This window comes from Chelonoidis abingdonii, unplaced genomic scaffold, assembly GCF_003597395.2.
Source record: "Chelonoidis abingdonii isolate Lonesome George unplaced genomic scaffold, CheloAbing_2.0 scaffold0483, whole genome shotgun sequence".
In the NCBI taxonomy this organism is placed as follows: domain Eukaryota; kingdom Metazoa; phylum Chordata; order Testudines; family Testudinidae; genus Chelonoidis; species Chelonoidis abingdonii.
The window spans coordinates 114,704-132,247 of record NW_027424744.1 but is presented as its reverse complement, the minus strand read 5'-3'; the positions used below and the strand labels follow the sequence as shown (position 1 = coordinate 132,247).

Here is a 17,544-nt window from a genome sequence, read left to right as displayed (position 1 = left end):
GACAAGTAGTTAACTGATGCTTGAGATGCTTGGATCTTTTCAGGTTATGAACAAATCCAGGTGACAGATGCTACATTTTAAGTCCCACTGCAACCTGAGAAATCATCTCTGAAAGAAAATCAGAGGGAAAAGAATGGGTTCACATGTATGTACTAAAGTACAGATGTGTAAATGTTTTCCAAAACTTTTCATTGTAATACAAATATTACAAACCAAACTTTCATGACATGCCTCTATATCAAAAGCCAGCAGCAGAATTGTTGGAATTTCTACAGGCAGGAGCAGTGGTAACTTAAGTGATTAATGACTTTTGCTTTAGAAAGTATTTAAGAAGAACTCCACATACTGTGTGCAATGGGTTTATGCTATTAACTCTTTGATCAGTGAATAGCTGTATGATACTCTCTCCTAGTAACTGACCAGAAGCTGTTTCTAACACTTACATTCAGGGTCATGAATTCAATAACTCTGCAATACTTGTGCAAGACTTTCCAAAATGTCACGAGAGACCAGAACCACTGGTCTGTGTTTCAGCAAAGAGTAGAGCTGAGATAGAAGAAAGGGGTTTATAATAGCGGCTGTCTATCATTAACACCTATCACGTGTTATACAAGGATAACTCAAGTAACTTGCACATTCAACTGGATATTAGTGCAAACCTAGTATTTGCAATATGAACCCATTTGTGATGCAAGCCCCTTCCTTGCCCAGCTGAAGTAAGTGTTTTAGCTTGTAACTTGCCAGATATCAACAGACCCTTGCATGGGGAAAGGATGAAGATCCTGTGAGGATGAAGGATGATTGAACTCTCTGGATTCAGTCAATGCTGGCCAGGGAAAGCACTTCATCTTCTCTTGGAGGGATACTTGGGGATTAGCACATATACTGAATTTACACATGTAAATCTGGAGTGACGCAGCTAAAATCAATGTTATTGAATTAAGCACCTGGCCTTAAGAGATGCTCCCATGTACTGCAAAGAGGAAATGGAAAAACTTGAACTCTCAGGAGTGGAGAAAATAAAAAGTAATAAATATAATGATGCAATGAAACACTTTTGTAAATAGCTTCAATGCAGGGCAGAAAGATACAATGACCGTTTTCACCACGCACTTGCCATGTGTTAAAACACGTCATGATACAATGGGCTACACTCCGAAGCAGAGGGCGAGAAAGAGTGTCTGTGGGAAAGTCACGCAGTGTTCAAATAGCCTGTGGAACTCCAAGCCACAAAATATCAAGGGTGCCAAGAGCTTAGCAGGATTCAAAGAGATCCTGGATGTTTATATGGGTAACCAGAAAATCCAATTACTGTAGTGAAGATTGTTTTAAATAAAGACTTGAAAATGCTCTAAACTCTTCCTGATTTACATCACAAAATATGTCTGAGTAGTGGGTCTCAAGGGAAAACTTTCCCTGGGAAGAGGATATCTTATAGCTGCCCATTGAAAGGCTTCTTCCACCTTCCTCTGAAGTATCTGGAACCGGCCACTGGATACTGGGTTAGATGGACTGCAGGTCTGATCCATGCTGGCAATGCCTATCTTCCTATTAGTGGTATAAATCCAAGACTATGTTTTTGCTGATCTTCCTTGAGCTCCTGGAAGTCTTGCACTGAGAGTAGGAAGATGTCTCATTAAATATCATCTAGTCTCTTATTCTTTCTCCTTTCAGGAAGGAAAGTTCAGAACTCCTCGGACCTGCCCAGTACATTATGTCAGCTGTCAATCACACCAAGCTCAACTTTGCTGTGTTCCTTCTTGCTGGGATACCTGGGCTGGAAGACATTCATCTCTGGATCTCTATCCCCTTCTGTTTAATGTATGGTATTTCTATAGCAGGAAATTCAGTCATTCTGTTCATTATAAAGACAGATCCAAGCCTCCATAAGCCCATGTACATTTTCCTTTCCATGTTGGCCATCACAGACCTTGTCTTATTGATAGTCAGCACACCGACAACATTGGGGATATTCTTGTTTAACTCTAGAGAGATCAGCCTTGATGCCTGTTTTGCCCAACTGTTCTTCATCCACTCGCTTCAATGCATTGAATCCTCTGTGCTGTTGTTGATGGCCTTTGACCGCTTCATTGCAATATGTAACCCACTGAGATATGCTTCCATCTTAACCCTGCCAAGAATAGCCAAGATGGGACTGGTGTGTGTGCTAAGAGGGGTGGCAGTAATACTCCCTCTCCCCTTTCTCCTGAAACAGTTCCGATACTGTCGATCCAATGTCCTCTCCCATTCCTACTGCCTGCACCAGGATGTCATGAAGCTGGCTTGTTCGGACATCAGAGTCAACTACATCTACGGCTTGTTTATTACATTCTTCACTGTGGGGTTGGACTCACTGCTTATCCTTCTCTCTTACGTGATGATCCTCAAAACAGTGCTGAGCATCACGTCCCACACAGAGTGCCTCAGAGCCCTGAACACCTGTGTTTCCCACCTCTGCGCTGTCCTGCTCTTCTACACACCACAGATGGGCCTTCCTGTGATACACAGATTTGGGAATAGTTCTTCTCACTTGCTTCAGATTCTTCTGAGCTACATAGCACTGCTGGTCCCACCCCTGATGAACCCAATCGTGTACAGAGTGAAAACCAAACATCTTCGTGCAAGGATAATCAGGGTGTTGGTCAAGTGAAGAGTCAGTTCATCACCCAGCTCCAGCATGGTTATGTGGGAGATGAAAAATACGAGCCAGCTGTTCCATCCTGGACCTTTACATCTGAGAAGACATGAGCTTCTGACCTCCACTGAGTAGAGAGAGGTTCAGACAGGTTCTAAGGCCTGGAGCAATTGGAGACAGGCTGGTGAGAGAGGACAGAGCACTGGGGGAAAGAGAACAAGGCAGGTAGCAGCATTTACAAAGTGACTGTGTTTGTCCATAGCCAGGGGACCAGTGGGATTTTGGCCCATAATGAGCTGTATCGGTGGCTGCTCCGACCTAAGAATTCCTGTTGATACAGTCAATAAAAACAAGGGATGTGAATGTTGTTTCTGATTACACTTGGTCTGTCACTGACCTGTCACTGGTTAAACATTCTTGGGCCTTGAAAAAAAGCTGCAGAGCTGTTTTGCAGTCCCAGTACAGGCCCTTCCTGAGCACTCTGGGTGCTGTGTGATCCATGGGGGCTGCAGCAGCTGTGGACAGGGGCTATTCAAGGGGCACGGATACTCACCCTCCCCTACATCCTCAGCCAAGTGCTTGTGATGGAGTCATGTCAGAGATGTGATTAACACAGGAACCCAGGAGAAGCCATTCAGGAAGCCCCTTCCCTGTTGATGGCTGTGCACACTGCACATATGCTGGGCCCACCCCAATCCAACTGTAAAGCCCCAGAGGCAGAGCAGAGCTGCGTGTGTGAATGAGGGTCTGACACACAGGAATCCTGGCAAGAGACTCAGGCCCAGATTCCCTCTCTGTCCCCTCCATTTGTGCTGCCCCAGCTGCCTGCAAAGGAGCATAAACAGGCTTCAGCTCCCTCACAGAGGCCCAGCTACCTACCCAGCCCAGCCCATTCAGTGTATAGTGACCATCTTTTCAAAAGACAAAAGCAGGACACATGCAGGAGCCCCGTCCCCTCTGTGACCCTGCCCCTCCTGTTCCACCTTAAGGCCCTACATCCTACTAATCTTCTTCCTCCAAGGCATCTCCCTCTGCCCCATATCTTCCCCAAGACCCTTCTCCTTCTCTTTCCACGAGGCTCCGGGCCGTCTCCAGTCCAGAAGCCAGTGTGCAGAGCTGGGCCATGGTAAGAGTTGCCCAGGGACCCAGAACCACTGCAAGGATCCCTAGACCCTCCACCTGTTCTGGATAGGAGCCTGAGGGGCTCAAGAGAAGCCCCCTGCCTGTGTCCCCACCCCTCAGGATGTACAACTCAGGGAAGGAGGATAGTCTGGAGCTCCCCACAGGAGCTTGGGCTCCTTGGGTAGCTCTTATTACTGCCCAGATCTGACTTGGCTGGGGGTGGAGTATCAGGGGAAGTAGAGGAGCAGGGGACAGGGCCTAGTGGAAGAGATGGGTCAGGGCCGGGGCCTCAGGGGAAGAGATGGGGCAGATGTCAGCCCAACCCCCAGGCTGTTCTAAACTCCGCTGTGGCAGGGGGAGAACAGGCCAGAGAATCAAACCCCTGTAACTGGCTCCTTGCCATCCCCGCTCTCTGTATCGCAGAGGGGAGCTCTGCTGGCAGAGCAGAGAATCCAGCCAGGCCTGTCACCGCTTAGATGGCTGGAAGACTGGGCCTGTGGTCTGGGCAGTGCTGTGTGACTCAAGGCATCTGGGTTTAATTCCTTTGTTGTGTGTGACCATGGGCAAGCCATTGGTTGTCTCTGAGCCTCTGCACAGGTGGATAATAGCCCTGCCCTGCCTCACAGAGGTGTCAGGAGAATAAATACATTCCAGGTGTTCAGATACTCTGAGACTCTAAGATCAGGGCTGTGTCAAGGTTTCAAAGCACAATACTTCTGACATTTGTCTATAAAAGGCTTCTTATCAAAGCTTCCTGGGAGAGCTGTCTTGAGGGAAGCCCTGTGACTCCAGCACCTTGGTGTCTGTGGCAGATGTGGGGGTCCTTGGGGTGACAGTGAGGGGTAGATATTGGATTTCTGAGGGGAGAGATTGAGTTTCACAAAGTCCCCGAGTGTTTCAGCACAGTCACTGGATCGGTGTTTGCAGACATTGAGGCTGAATGGGTCTAACTACCAAAGAATGGTGCAATGGCCACGTGGGCCTCATCTTAGATGCCTGGCTGGGAGAAAGCAGTCTGAGGGCAAAGGTCAGTTCCACACCTTGGCCCTGTAACACGGACCAGCTGAGCACTGCGGTGGCTGGGCCCAGGCTCACACAGGGAGGCTTTGAGAAAAGGCTGCTACGACAAGAAAAGGGCTGTAGGCTGCATGTCTGTCCGTCCGTGTCAGTCTCTGAGGAAGACCATGCCTCCTTGCTGTTCCATACCTGCACAGGGGAGCTGAAAGTAGGGAATTAGCTACACTTAGTGATCCAGTCCCACGGCCTGGCAGAACAGTACGGCAACCAACAATTGGTGAGGTCTGACATGCCAGCAGGACGCTGCGGTTTACTACCCCTTGAGCCCCAGGCCCTCAGCCAGAGTGGGGCAGGAACCAATGAGTAGGCTCCCTCTTGCAATCGGAGCAGAGTGGCTAAGCAGTCTATGAGCCCCAGGCCCAGTACACACGGGGCCGCAAAGCAATGTGTGGACTCCGGCCTGTAATGCTAAGCAGTCTAGCACTCCGGTAAGGGTGAGCGCCAATGAAGTCTAAGGCCTCAAGAATTTGAGTATGAGTCACAAGGAGCACAGGCCTCCTGGCCTAAGGAGGGAGAGTACTGCCAGTCATGGGGTGGAGGGGACAGGAAATGACCCGTTGAAAGGATAAAGAAATCATATATCCCAGTTTTACTATGACAATCTTAATTCTTCCTGACCAGTGTATATCCTGTTTGAGGGCCTGTCTTCATTCAGAGTAACTTGTCAAGCTGCATCCAAGCTAACGATTCATGCAAGGCAATGACTAATGATTCCTAGAGTCATAGATTTAAGGCCAGAAGGAGCTATTAGATTATCTAGTCCAGAGGTTCTCAAACTGGTGGGGTGGGCCCCCATGGGGGGTTGCAGAATGTATTTGGGGGGCATGGCATGAGAAGTTTTAGGGAAAAAGCTGCTCTGTGCATATTTTACCCAAAACAATGAGTGACTAGCCAAGCTGATTCCTCCAGACAGATCCAGTCCTCAGACAGCACTGTGCATTTGGACAGATTTCTGTTAAAATTGTGTAACTGACACACCCAAGAGTTCTGAAGAAGATCAAATATCAAACTTGTTCACAGACTATCTGGGTTGGAAGGGATTTCAGGAAGCCTGCTTGAAGCAGAACCAATCTCTAGACAGATTTTTACTTCAGTTCTCTAAATGGCCCCCTCAAGGACTGAGTTTATAACCCTAGGTTTAGCAAGCCAATTCTTAAACCACTGAGCTATCCCTCCTGCAGAACTGCTAACTGTGGCAATATATCACTTCAGAGAAAGTAGGTAAGGAAGTGTTGTTTACTACTTCTAATAAAACAAGAACTAAGGGTCACCAAATGAAATCAATAGGCAGCATGTTTAAAACAAATAAAAGGAAGTATTTCTTCACACAATGCACAGTCAACCTGTGGAACTCCTTGCCACGGGATGTTGTGAAGGCCAAGACTATTAGAGGGTTCAAAAAAGAACTTGATAAATACATGGAGGATAGGTCCATCAATGGCTATTAGCCAAGATGGGCAGGAATGGTGTCCCTAGCCTCTGTTTGCCAGAAGCTGGGAATGGGCAACAGGGGATGGATCACTTGATGATTCCCTGTTCTGTTCATTCCCTCTGGGGCACCTGGCACTGGCCACTGTCGGAAGACAGGATAATGGCTTGATGGACCTTTGGTCTGACCCAGTAAGGTCATTCTTATATTCTTAAATCAGCCTCTGTAGCAGATGACTGGCAAATAGCTAATGCTGATTTTTGTAGAAAAGGCTCCAGAGGTGATCCCATCAATTATAGGCCAGTAATCCTAGCTTCAGTATCAAAAAATTGGTTGAAACTATTGTAAGAAACAGAATTAGCAGGCACATACGTGAACACAATTTATTGTAGAAGAGTCAGCATGGCTTTTGCAAAGGGAAAATATGCCTCACCAATTTATTAGAATTCTTTGAGAGGGTCAACAAAATGTGGGCATGGATAAGCCAGAGGATATAGTGTACTTAGACTTTCAGAAAGCCTTTGACATGTTCCCTCACAAAGCCTCTTAAGAAAGTAAGCAGTCAAGGGATAAGAAGGAAAGTTCTTTCCTGGATCAGTCTTGGCTTAAAAGATACAAAACAAAGGGTAGGAATAAATGGTCAATTTTCAGAAGGGAGAGAGGTAACTAATGGTGTCCCACAGGGATCTGTACTGAGATCAGTGCTGTTCCACGTATTTATAAATGATCTGGAAAAAGCGGGTAAGCAGGGAGGTGTCAAAAATAGCAGAGAAGACAAAATAAATCAATATACGCAAATCCAAAGCAGACTGCAAAGAGTTACAAAGGGATCTCCCAAAATTTGATGACTGGGCAACAAAATGGCATATGAAATTTAATGTGGATAAATGCAAGAAATGTACATTGTTAAAAACATAGTCCTGACTAGAAATTCAAAATGATGGGATCTAAATTAGGTGTTACCAATCAAGAAAGTGATCATGGAGTCACTGTGGATAGTTCTCTGAAAACATCGCTCAATGTGCAGTGGCAGTCAAAAAATCCAACAGAAAGTTGGGAACCATGGGTGGTAGACATCATAGGCCACAACAGGATATGCCTCTCCTGGCACAGCTGCAGCTTCCAGATACCAGTTGCAGGCTTTTCAAAGGGAAGTTTTTGATTATTATTATGCGCCACTCAGTTTCAAGGGTGACTGAGGAGGCAGTATGTGTTACTCAGCTTCCTGGGTTCATCAGTCATCTCCCTGGACTCCACAGAGATTACTCATAAAACCAGGACGCTGAATAACACATACTACTGTGACAGGTTGTCACTCCTGGGATGCAGTGTGAGATCCGGTGGAACCATTGTCAGGAGCGGCGACAGGGTTTCTGATGCCCTAGACGGATGGCCATTTCGCCACCCCCCATGGGTCCGGTGGAGCTGCCACAGTCATGTCGGCGGATGGTGCGCTGGTCTAAAGGCTCTGGTGCACCTGCCGCCAGCATGACTGCGGCAGCTCCGCCGGACCTTCACAGCAGCCGACTGTCTGCCGGCATCACTGCGGTAGGTTCCCCAGACCTGCGTGCCACCCCCCTGGCAAAATAACGCCCGCCCCAAATTCTGGCGCCCTAGGCCATTGCCTAGCTCGCCTAAATGGTAGCGCCGGCCCTGACCATTGTGCCCCTTAACCCTCCAACTGGGCTGGCCAATCAAACACTGCTTTTTTGGTGACTCAGCGAGCCTCTGAAAACTGTGTTATCACCCAACACAACATCAGGTAGAGCAGCAAACCCAGATAAGCTGCCTGAGTGCTTTACTTAAGCCATTGAAAGACAGGCAGGAGAAAACAGCCAATTTCCTAGTTCCCCCCACCTCACACCTTTGCTGGAGTATAAACCCAGAATTATACCATTTTGCACTGCACAGGGTCCGTATAGCGTAAGCTCATTAATACAGGTCGCTTTCCCCTCGATTTGGAAAAAATAAGCAACAGCCTTTGCACAAAGAGCTGATATTTCCCGAGACGCGTCACTCAAAACATGCTGGTAGAGATAAAGCATAAAACAAGTTTAACTACAAAAATATGGATTTATTATGAGTTATTTTAAGTGACAGCAAAAAGATAAAAGCAGATCACCTAGCAAATAAACAAAAATGAAAATTTCTCCTAACATACTATATAGATAGGCAGGGCTGGTGCAAGGAAGTTTCGCACCCTAGGTGAAACTTCCACCTTGCGCCCCCCAGCCCTGCAGTAGCTCCCTGCCCCCCCGAGGCACCTCCCCCCCAGCGGCAGCTCCCCCCCTGCCCTGAGGCGCCCCCTTCACAGCAACTCCCCACCCCATGGCCAAGGGAGCCGTGCAGTACCTCCCCACTCCAGTTCACCTCTGCTCTGCCTCCTCCCCGAGCGTGCTGCCCCTGCTCTAATTCTCCTCCCAGGCTTGTGGCACCAAACAACTGATTGGCACTGCAAGCCTGGGAGGCGGCATAATTAGAGCAGGGGCAGCATGTTCGGGGAGGACATGGAGCTGAGTTGAGAAGTCCTGTGGCAGCTTCCCCCCCAGCCCTGAGGCATCGCCACCGCAGCTCCCCACCCCCTGGCCCAGGGAGCCTTGTTGTACCATCCCACCCCAGCTCACCCGTGCTCCACGTCCTCCCCGAGCACGCAAGCCTGGGAGGTGGGAAAAGTGAAGCAGCGACTGCGTGGTGGAACCCCCTGGATGATGGAGGGCGCCGGTGGTGGGTCAGATTCCCTCTCCCTCTCAGCGCAGCGGCCACTGAAACGGCTTTAAACATTTTGGGGGGGGCGCCGCTTTTTGGCACCCCCAGATCTTGGCACCCTAGGCAACTGCCTATTTTGGCTAAATGGTAGCACCGGCCCTGTAGATAGGATGTGAACTAGCAGGCTAGAAATCCCTTTAGCCTAGGACCAGTACTTCACACAGTTCAGTCTTTGTTCCTCAGCTGTTTCCAGGAGTCCTCTAGTGTGGGGAATGAGGCCAAGGGATGATGTCACACTCCATCTTATCTAGTGGAAAAATGCAGATAGCAAAATGGAGTTTAGTGTCATGTGGTCTGGTTCCATGCCCTTGAATGTCCTGCTAAGTCATAGCAGCCATTACCCATAGATGGTCCCGAGCGTTCTCAAGAAGACTCACCAGGAGGGGGACAAGCTTCCCCTAGGGCCAATTGTTTCCCCGAATGTCACATTACTCTGAATAGGCCCTTCACAACCAGAAGGGACTTCCCCTACTGGAATGATCCGAGACAAACAAATCTCCCTTCTCTGGCCTGCACCTGGGTTTGTAATGCAGGAAAAGGGGCTGCCGGGAGAAAATAGTCCTGCATTATTAAATATTATTATTATTTCAGCAAGATCACAGTTGTGACAGCATCATCATTACAGCACCAGGCTGCCTTCGAGGTAGCCATGTGACTAATCAGAACCATACGAACAGTGATGACAAGCTCAGATTACAGGAACAGAGCCTGCAGCAGGGCTGACGCTCAAGTCCAGTTGGGAACCATCACCAGGCATCCCCTGTGATTTGGCCTCCTGTAGTTTGCCATTGACCATGATGGGGGCAAAAGCTGGTGCACATTGAGCCAAGCAGCTTAGGTTCACTGATGGCAAAGTGGCCTCCAAGGAAATATGCAAACATGCTTCATAAAGGCACTTGCCTCCCCTATCTGAACAGACACTGCCTGTTGCCTGTGCAACCTCTCTGATGACTCCTTGTCCTTTAGGGTGAAGACCTCCGGTGTCAGCAGCTCCACTTCTAGCAGGAATTGGGTACGTTGGCAGGTTTCACTATCTTTAAAATGTGAAGTGAAGAGGAAAGGCTGCAAGCTGTTTACATGTGCCGATGTTCTGTTCTGTAGCACAGGACTCAGCTGGGCTCTCAGAGTCACTCAGTGATGAGGCGAGAGGGCAGGCAGCTAGATAGCTTGGGAACCCCTCCCCTATATGTGCCTATGCTGCACACTTGGTTATTTAAGCTACACAGAGATTCAAAATGGTCTCAGAGTGTTAAAACTCCAATACCCTGGGTAGATTTCTCAGTGGGTTCCATTTCTAGAGGAGCCATGTGCTCTGGCCCCAATCCTGCCAGGGGCTGAATGAGAGGAGATTAGTTTGCAAATCGCCTCAGGTTTATTTACTCCTGGAAATTTAAAAAGCAAATGCATTTTCAAAGATTTTATTCTCTGGTTCTATTGTGAAGACAGGAATTCAGAGCTGCGTTGGTCTGTTGTAACAGGTCCTATAGAGCATGTTTCTGTTTCCTGACTGGCTGAGGGCTCTAGAATCTCTGTCCTGTAGATATTCCTTAAGAGTTACAGGGCTACAGGCATCTCCACCCCGTCTCTGGTCTCCGAGTCCCAGAGGTCAGGCCTCATAACCTTCCTTCTCATGGGATAGAATCCTGTGATCCTCTCACCCTCAGACTGGGCCCCGGGCTACAGCACAGTGAGGGGGGACTGTGCTTTGCCCTGCAGGTCCAAGTGGGTTCAGCACCTGTGGTTCTTCCCTCTAGCAATCTGGGAGTAGTGGAGAGACGAGTGACCAGCCGGCCTTCTTGCACCAAAGTATAATTGTATCTGAACAGTAGGAATAACCCATAACATGGGAGAATATGATGGTTTTCAAATAGCAGTCTGTACACATCACTGACTTCCAAACCCTTCCACTCTGACAGAGACCCAAGCAGGGTGCTGTGTGCCTGTCATTCTGAAGAGCTTCACAGTCACAGCTGCCCTACATCTGGGCAGACTTTCAGTGCTGGTAAAACAAGCTGTGTAATGTGCCTGGAGCCCAGAAATAGGCTCTTCCCAAATTGCATCTCCGCTGTTGTCTCTCAGGGTACGTCTACACTGCACGATTATTTCGAATTAGCTTGAACCGCTATTACAAAACAGATCTAATAAAATCGGTTTAGTGCGTCCACAGTGGGATCCCGAAATCGATTGTTTGCGTCCATGGTCCAAAGCTACCATCGATTTCAGGAGCGGTGCACTGTGGGTAGCTGTTCCTCAGCTATCCCATAGTTCCCACTTCCGTGTTGAGAGCACAGTGCCTGATGGGGCAGAAAACACTGCCCCGGGTGGTGCTGGGTACAGCCTCACCCCTCCCTTTGTGAAGGCAGCAGACAACCCTTTGGCGCCTTTTTCGCGGAGTGCATTGAGCAAACGCCATAGCACAGCAATCTTTCCCTTTTTTTTTTCACGTGGTGGTGGGGGGAAATAAACTGAGGAGCTGTTCCCTGAACCACGCCAGACACTGTGTTTGAACCTACAGACATTGGGAGCTCAGCCAAGAATGCAAATAATTTTCAGAGACTGCTGTGGACTGTGGGATAGCTGGAGTCCTCAGTACCCCCTCCCTCCCTTCATGAGCGTCCATTTGAGTCTCTGGCTTCCCGTTACGCTTGTCACACAGCGCTGTGTATCCTGGAGTTTTTTATTCAAACGCTTTGGCATTTCATGTTCTGTAACGGAGCTGGATACAACAGATTTGTCTCCCCATACAGCGATCAGACCTAGTATCTCCCGTACGGTCTATGCTGGAGCTCTTTTTCGATTTCAAACTGCATCGCCAGCCGTGCTGATCAGAGCTCCACGCTGGGCAAGCAGGAAATGTAATTCAAAAGTTCGCGGGGCTTTTCCTGTTTACCTGCCCGCTGCATCCGAGTTCAGATTGCTGTCCAGAGCGGTCAGTGCTGCACTCTGGGATGCCGCCCGGAGGCCAATAACGTCGATTTCCGTCCACATGAACCCTAATCCGAGTTATCACTATCGAATTTAGCGCTACTCCTCTCGTTTGGGAGGAGTTCCGAAATCGATTTAAGGAGCCGTTTAACTCGATATTAATGACGACGTCGTGTGAACGGATACAGCGTTAAATCGGTATATCGGCCATTAAACCGATTTAAAGTCGCAGTGTAGACCTGGCCTCAGTTTCCCTGAAGTGCTTACTGAGAGCGGGCTTTTCCTGAGCTGTTGCTTCCCTTCCTGCTTTTTTTCCTGCAGCCTGCTATGAAGCTAAAAGAGACACACTGGTTTAATCCAATAACATAAACATCCCAATAGTTAACCAAATATATCTATACAGCAAACATCCCCAGAATTGGGTTTAACATACACATACATTATGGCAGCTCAGCTGCATGTCTATCCCAGTTGTGCTCCTGGGTGCTGCAGATGTGATAAATACAGGACATAAGCAGTCAGAGGAAGGGCGAGAGAGAGAAATGAATAGACTACTTTCATACGTGAAATGAAGTTTCATTTCCATGAATACTCATGTATTTGACTTTGAAATCCACTTCCTGCAAATCCTCATCATGCCTGAATAACAGGAGCTGGGGTTACTATGTACTAGAGAGTAAGAATTCAGAGAATTAATATTTCCTATACTAGTACCAATGCCTGCTACCACTCCAGGTAAAGGCTGCAGACTGACGGAACAGAACCTGAGGAGAACCAGTCACCTATTAACCCAGGGACAGAGGAGCTACTAGACTTTTGTTTGATGACAAGTGGTTGAATGAGGGCTGAGATGCTGGGATCTTTTCAGATTCTGAAGAAATCCAGATGACAGATGCTGTATTTTAAGTCTCACTCTAACCTGAGAAATCATCTCTGAAAGCAGATCAGAGGGGGAAGAATGGGTTGACATGTGTGTACTAAAGCACAGATGTGCAAATGTTATGCCAAAACTTTTCATTGTAATACAAATATTACAAACCAAACATCTATGCCATGCCTGTATATCGAAAGCCAGCAGCACAGTTGTTGAAATCTCTCCAGGAAGGAGCAGTGGTAATTTTACTGCTTAATGGCTTTTGCTTCAGAAAGCATTTCAGAAGTGCTCCACATACTGTGTGCAATGGGTTTGTGCTATTAACTATTTTTTCAGTGAACAGTTGTATGATACAGTCTCCTGGCAACTGACCTGTAGCTATTTCTAACACTTACACCCAGGGTCATGAATACAATCCCTGTGCAAGACTTTCCAAAAAGTCCTGAGAGAACAGAACCACTGGTCTTTCTTTCAGAAAAAAGTGAAATGGAGGTGTAGGAAAGGGGAGTGTTATAATGCTTGTATGTAATTTATGCTCATTACCTCTTACGCGTGAATGGCTGAAGTAACTTGCATACTCAAATGGATATTAGTGCAAACATAGTGTTTGTATATTCAGATATTTACAGACCATTGCATGGGGAGAGGGTGAAGGGCCTGTAGGAGGATCAAACTCTCTGTATTTAGTCAACACTGGCCAGCCAAAGCACTTCCCGTTCTCTTGGAGGGATTCTTGGGGGTCAGAATGTATCCCCAGGAGCATTTCTTAGGGGAAAGTTAATGGAACCTGGTTCTGATTGAATTTAAACAAGTAAATCTGGAGTGATACATTTGAAGTCATTGTTATTGAATTAAGAACCTGTCCCTAAGAATTTATCCCATGTGCTGCAAAGAGGCAGTGGCATAATTTGGACTCTCAGGAGTGGAGAAAATAAAAATGTACATAATGAGGCAAAGAAACATGTTTATAAATGGATTCAATACAGGATAAGTACAATGACTGTTTTCACCATGCACTTGCCATGTGTTTACACGTCATGATACAGTGAGGAACTCCCAGTCAGAAGCGGGCCAAGAGTTTAGCAGAATTCAAAAAGTGACTGGATGTTTATGTTGGTAAACAGAAAATCCAATTACATTAGTGAGGATTGTTTTAAAAAGTCTTGGAAGGACTCTAAACCCTCCTGATTTACAACACAAAATATATCTAGTTACTGAGTATCAGGGAAATTTTCCCTGGGTGTAGATTATCTCATGGCGGCCTATTGCAGGGCTTCATACATCTTTGAAACATCTGGTACTGGCCACTGGATAATGCGCTATATGGACTGCAGGCAGGTCTGATTCGATCTGGCAGTGCTTATCTTCCTATCAATGATGTAAATCCAAGACTATATTTTTCCTGACCTTCCTTGAGCTCCTGGAAGTCTCTAGACTTGCACTGAGAGCAGAAAGATGTCTAGCTAAATAACATCTAGTCTCTTGTTCTTTTTCCTTTCAGGAAGGAAAGATCAATACTCCTCGCAGCTGCTGAGTACATTATGTTAGTTGTCAATGACACCAACTTCAGCTTTGCAGTGTTCCTTCTCACCAGGATACCTAGGCAGGAACATGTCCATCCCTGGATCTCTATTCCCTTCTGCTTAATGTTTGTCATTTCAATAGCAGGAAATTCAGTCATTCTGTTCATTATAAAAACAGATTCAAGGCTTCATGAGCCCATGTACATTTTCCTTTCCATGTTGGCCACTACAGACCTTGGCTTATCGATAAGACACTATACCGATGATACAGGGCATATACTTGTTTAACTCTAGGGAAATCAGCCTTGATGCTTGTTTCACTCAGCTTTTCTTCATCCACTTTTTTCAATGTACTGAATCCTCTGTGCTCTTGTTGATGGCCTTTGACTGCTTCATCGCAATTCATAACCCACTGAAATATGCTTCCATCTTAACCCTGTCGAGAATAGCCAAGATAGGACTGATGTTTGTGCTCAGAGGGGTGGCTGTAGTAGTCCCACTCCCCCTTCTCCTGAAATGGTTCCGATACTGTCGAGACAATGTCCTCTCCCATTCCCACTGCCTGAACCACGACGTCATGAAGAAGGCTTATTCGGATATCACAGTCAACAGCATCTATGGCTTGTCGGTTAAACTCTTAACGATGGGGTTGGACTCGCCGCTTATCTTCTTCTCTTATGTGATGATTCTCAAAACAGTGATGAGCACTGCATCCCACACAGAGCGCCTCAGGGCCCTAGACACTTGCGTCTCCCACTTCTGTGCTGTCCTGCTCTTCTACACACCAGAGATTGGCGTGTCTCTGTGTAGTCGGGCGTGACCGGGGCTCAACCTTCCCTCAGGGCGGGGAGGGGAGCCACGCCGGCTCACCCCGCTCCGGTGGGGTGCAGCACGTAGGCCACACAGAGTCTGGGCTCAGGCCCTTCAGCAGGGGCTGAGCAGTTCAGGCAACAGTAACAGAGTCTCCAGCAAGCCCTCAGGCAGGCGGGCAGCAAACAAACTGGCTCGGTTGGGCGGACAACAGGTCTATGGCCCGAGCCCTCCAAGCAGGCGGGGCCGCCAACAGTCAGGCGCTCTGACCCTTGTGGCAGGGCGAGCAGCAAACAGTTTAGAGCTCTGGCCCTGGGAGCAGGGCAGAGCAACAAGTAGTTCGGGGGGGGGGCTCTGGCCCTGTGTGCAGGCAGCAGCAGCAACAGTTAGGAGCTCTGCCCGGGTACAGGCAGAGCAACAGTAGCTCAGGGCGCTGCCCCTGGTAACAGGGCAGAGCAGCAAGTAGCTCAGGGGCTCTGGCCCCTGTGTGGCAGGGCAGAAGCAGCAAGTAGCTGAGCACTGGGGGAAGGGGGATACTGCCACCCGGGCACGGGTGGCAGGGGAACGCAGGCCCACCCACTCCTCTGCGTTCCAGCCGGGGCCCTAGTAGCGGCTGTCGCCGCTAGTGGCAGTCAGTGGGATCCGGGCCGAAACGCACCTGACAGGGCGATCAGTAGGGCTTCCCACCGAAACCACCTGACAGGGTGGTCAGTGGGGATCCTGGCCGATACACACGGCCATTGGGCTCGGGTCCTTGCGGCCTGACTATAGTCAGCCGCCCCCGGGCTACTTCCAATATCCCCCTCCCTGGGCACCTGCCCTTCATTGGCGTGGTCGCGGTTCCCAGACCATGGGTTCCTCCACAGGCTCGGCGGTGGGGAGGTTCCGGTCCAGTCTCCGGGTACCGGGGTCGGGCGGTCCGGTCCAGTCCTCCGGGTACCGGGGTCCGGTGCGGTCCGGTCCAGTCCTCGGGTACCGGGGTCCGGGCGGCCTGGTCCAGTCCTCCGGGTACCGGGCTCGGCGGTCCGGTCCAGTCTCTCCGGTACCGGGGCTCGGGCGCGGTCCGGTCCAGTCCTCGGGTACTGGGGTTCGGGCGGTCCGTCCAGTCCTCAGGGTCCGGGGTTCGGGCGGTCCGGTCCAGTCCTCCGGTACCGGGCTTGGGCGGTCCGTCCAGTCCCGGGTACCGGGGTTCGGCGGTCCGGTCCAGTCCTCCGGGTACCGGGTCCGGGCGTCCGGTCCAGTCCTCAGGGTACCGGGGTTCGGGCGGTCAGTCCAGTCCTCCGGGTCGGTCTGGGCGGCCTGGTCCAGTCCTCCGGTACCAGGGTTCGGGCGGTCCGGTCCAGTCCTCCGAGTACCGGGTCCGGGCGGTCCGGTCCAGTCCTCCGGGTACTGGGCTCGGGCGGTCCGGTCCAGTCCTCCGGGACCGAGGTCCGGTGGTCCGGTCCAGTCCTCCGGGTACCGGGGTCCGGGCGGCCTGGTCCAGTCCTCCGGATACCGGGGCTCGCGGCGGGTCCGCGTTCCAGTCCTCCGGTACCCGGCGGCGGCGGTCCGGTCAGTCCTCCGGGTACCGGGGTCCGGCGCGTCCGGGTCCAGTCCTCGGGTACCGGGTCCGGGCGTCCGGTCCAGTCCCCCAGCTGGGCGTCAAGGGCTCCGCCGACTGCTCTGGGTACTGGCCCCAGGAAGGTCAGGCCATACCCCTCCGGATACCAGGCGCGGGAAGCCAGGCCCAGCAGGAGCTCGGGCCCTCGCGTCTGCCTTCTCCGGCAGCTCCTCCTAAACTGAGGGCTGGGCGGGCCTTTATACTTCCTGTCCCGCCCCTGACTTCCTGGGGCGGGACAGGCAGAGGGGCCTTGAACTCTGGTCGCCCCTTGACTTCCGGGGGGCGGGGATAGGCGGCCGGGCCTTTGCCCGGGACCGCAGGGTTTCTGGCCTACTCCCTTCAGGAGCGTGGGGGAGAGGTGCCCCCTCGCTACACTCTGCTATACAGATTTGGGAAGGGCTCTTCTCCCTTGCTTCAAATTCTCCTGGGCTACATCTCCCTGCTGGTTCCTCCCCTGATGAACCCAGTAGTTTACAGCGTGAAATGCATGTAATCAGTATAATCAGGGCATTTTTCAAGTGAAGGGTCAATTCATCACCTGGCTCCAGCGCTGGTGACATGAGAGGTGAAAAACACAGGCCACGGCAAGGGCCACATATTCCATTCTGGACCCTTACATCCGAGACGACATGAGCTACTGGTCTGCACTGTGTACAGAGAGGTTCCCACTGGTTCTAAGGCCTGGAGCAATGGGAGGGGGGCTGGTGAGGGAGGGCAGAGCACTGGGGGAAGGAGACCAAGGCAGGCAGCAGCATTTACAAAGTGACTGTGTTTGTGGAGAGC

General features: G+C 49.9%; 2 protein-coding genes across 2 annotated transcripts; both read left to right on the top strand.

Moving 5' to 3' along the window:
- Nucleotides 1–1,641: 1,641 nt before the first annotated feature.
- Nucleotides 1,642–2,650, top strand: LOC116829475 (olfactory receptor 51G2-like). The gene has a single exon (XM_032788326.2). The coding sequence runs from the start codon at nucleotides 1,715–1,717 to the stop codon at nucleotides 2,648–2,650; it is 936 nt and encodes a 311-aa protein (XP_032644217.2). The 5' UTR covers nucleotides 1,642–1,714.
- An 11,719-nt stretch (nucleotides 2,651–14,369) lies between these two features.
- LOC116829480 (olfactory receptor 51G2-like) lies at nucleotides 14,370–17,254 on the top strand. Its single transcript, XM_075061394.1, is given in 3 exon segments — nucleotides 14,370–14,600; nucleotides 14,602–15,167; nucleotides 17,149–17,254. Coding segments are annotated over 3 exon segments (903 nt in total).
- Nucleotides 17,255–17,544: the final 290 nt, after the last annotated feature.

Bases quoted from the DNA above. Each gene is read 5' to 3' on its own strand.
- LOC116829475 (XM_032788326.2), top strand. From the start codon at position 1,715: ATGTCAGCTGTCAATCACACCAAGCTCAACTTTGCTGTGTTCCTTCTT.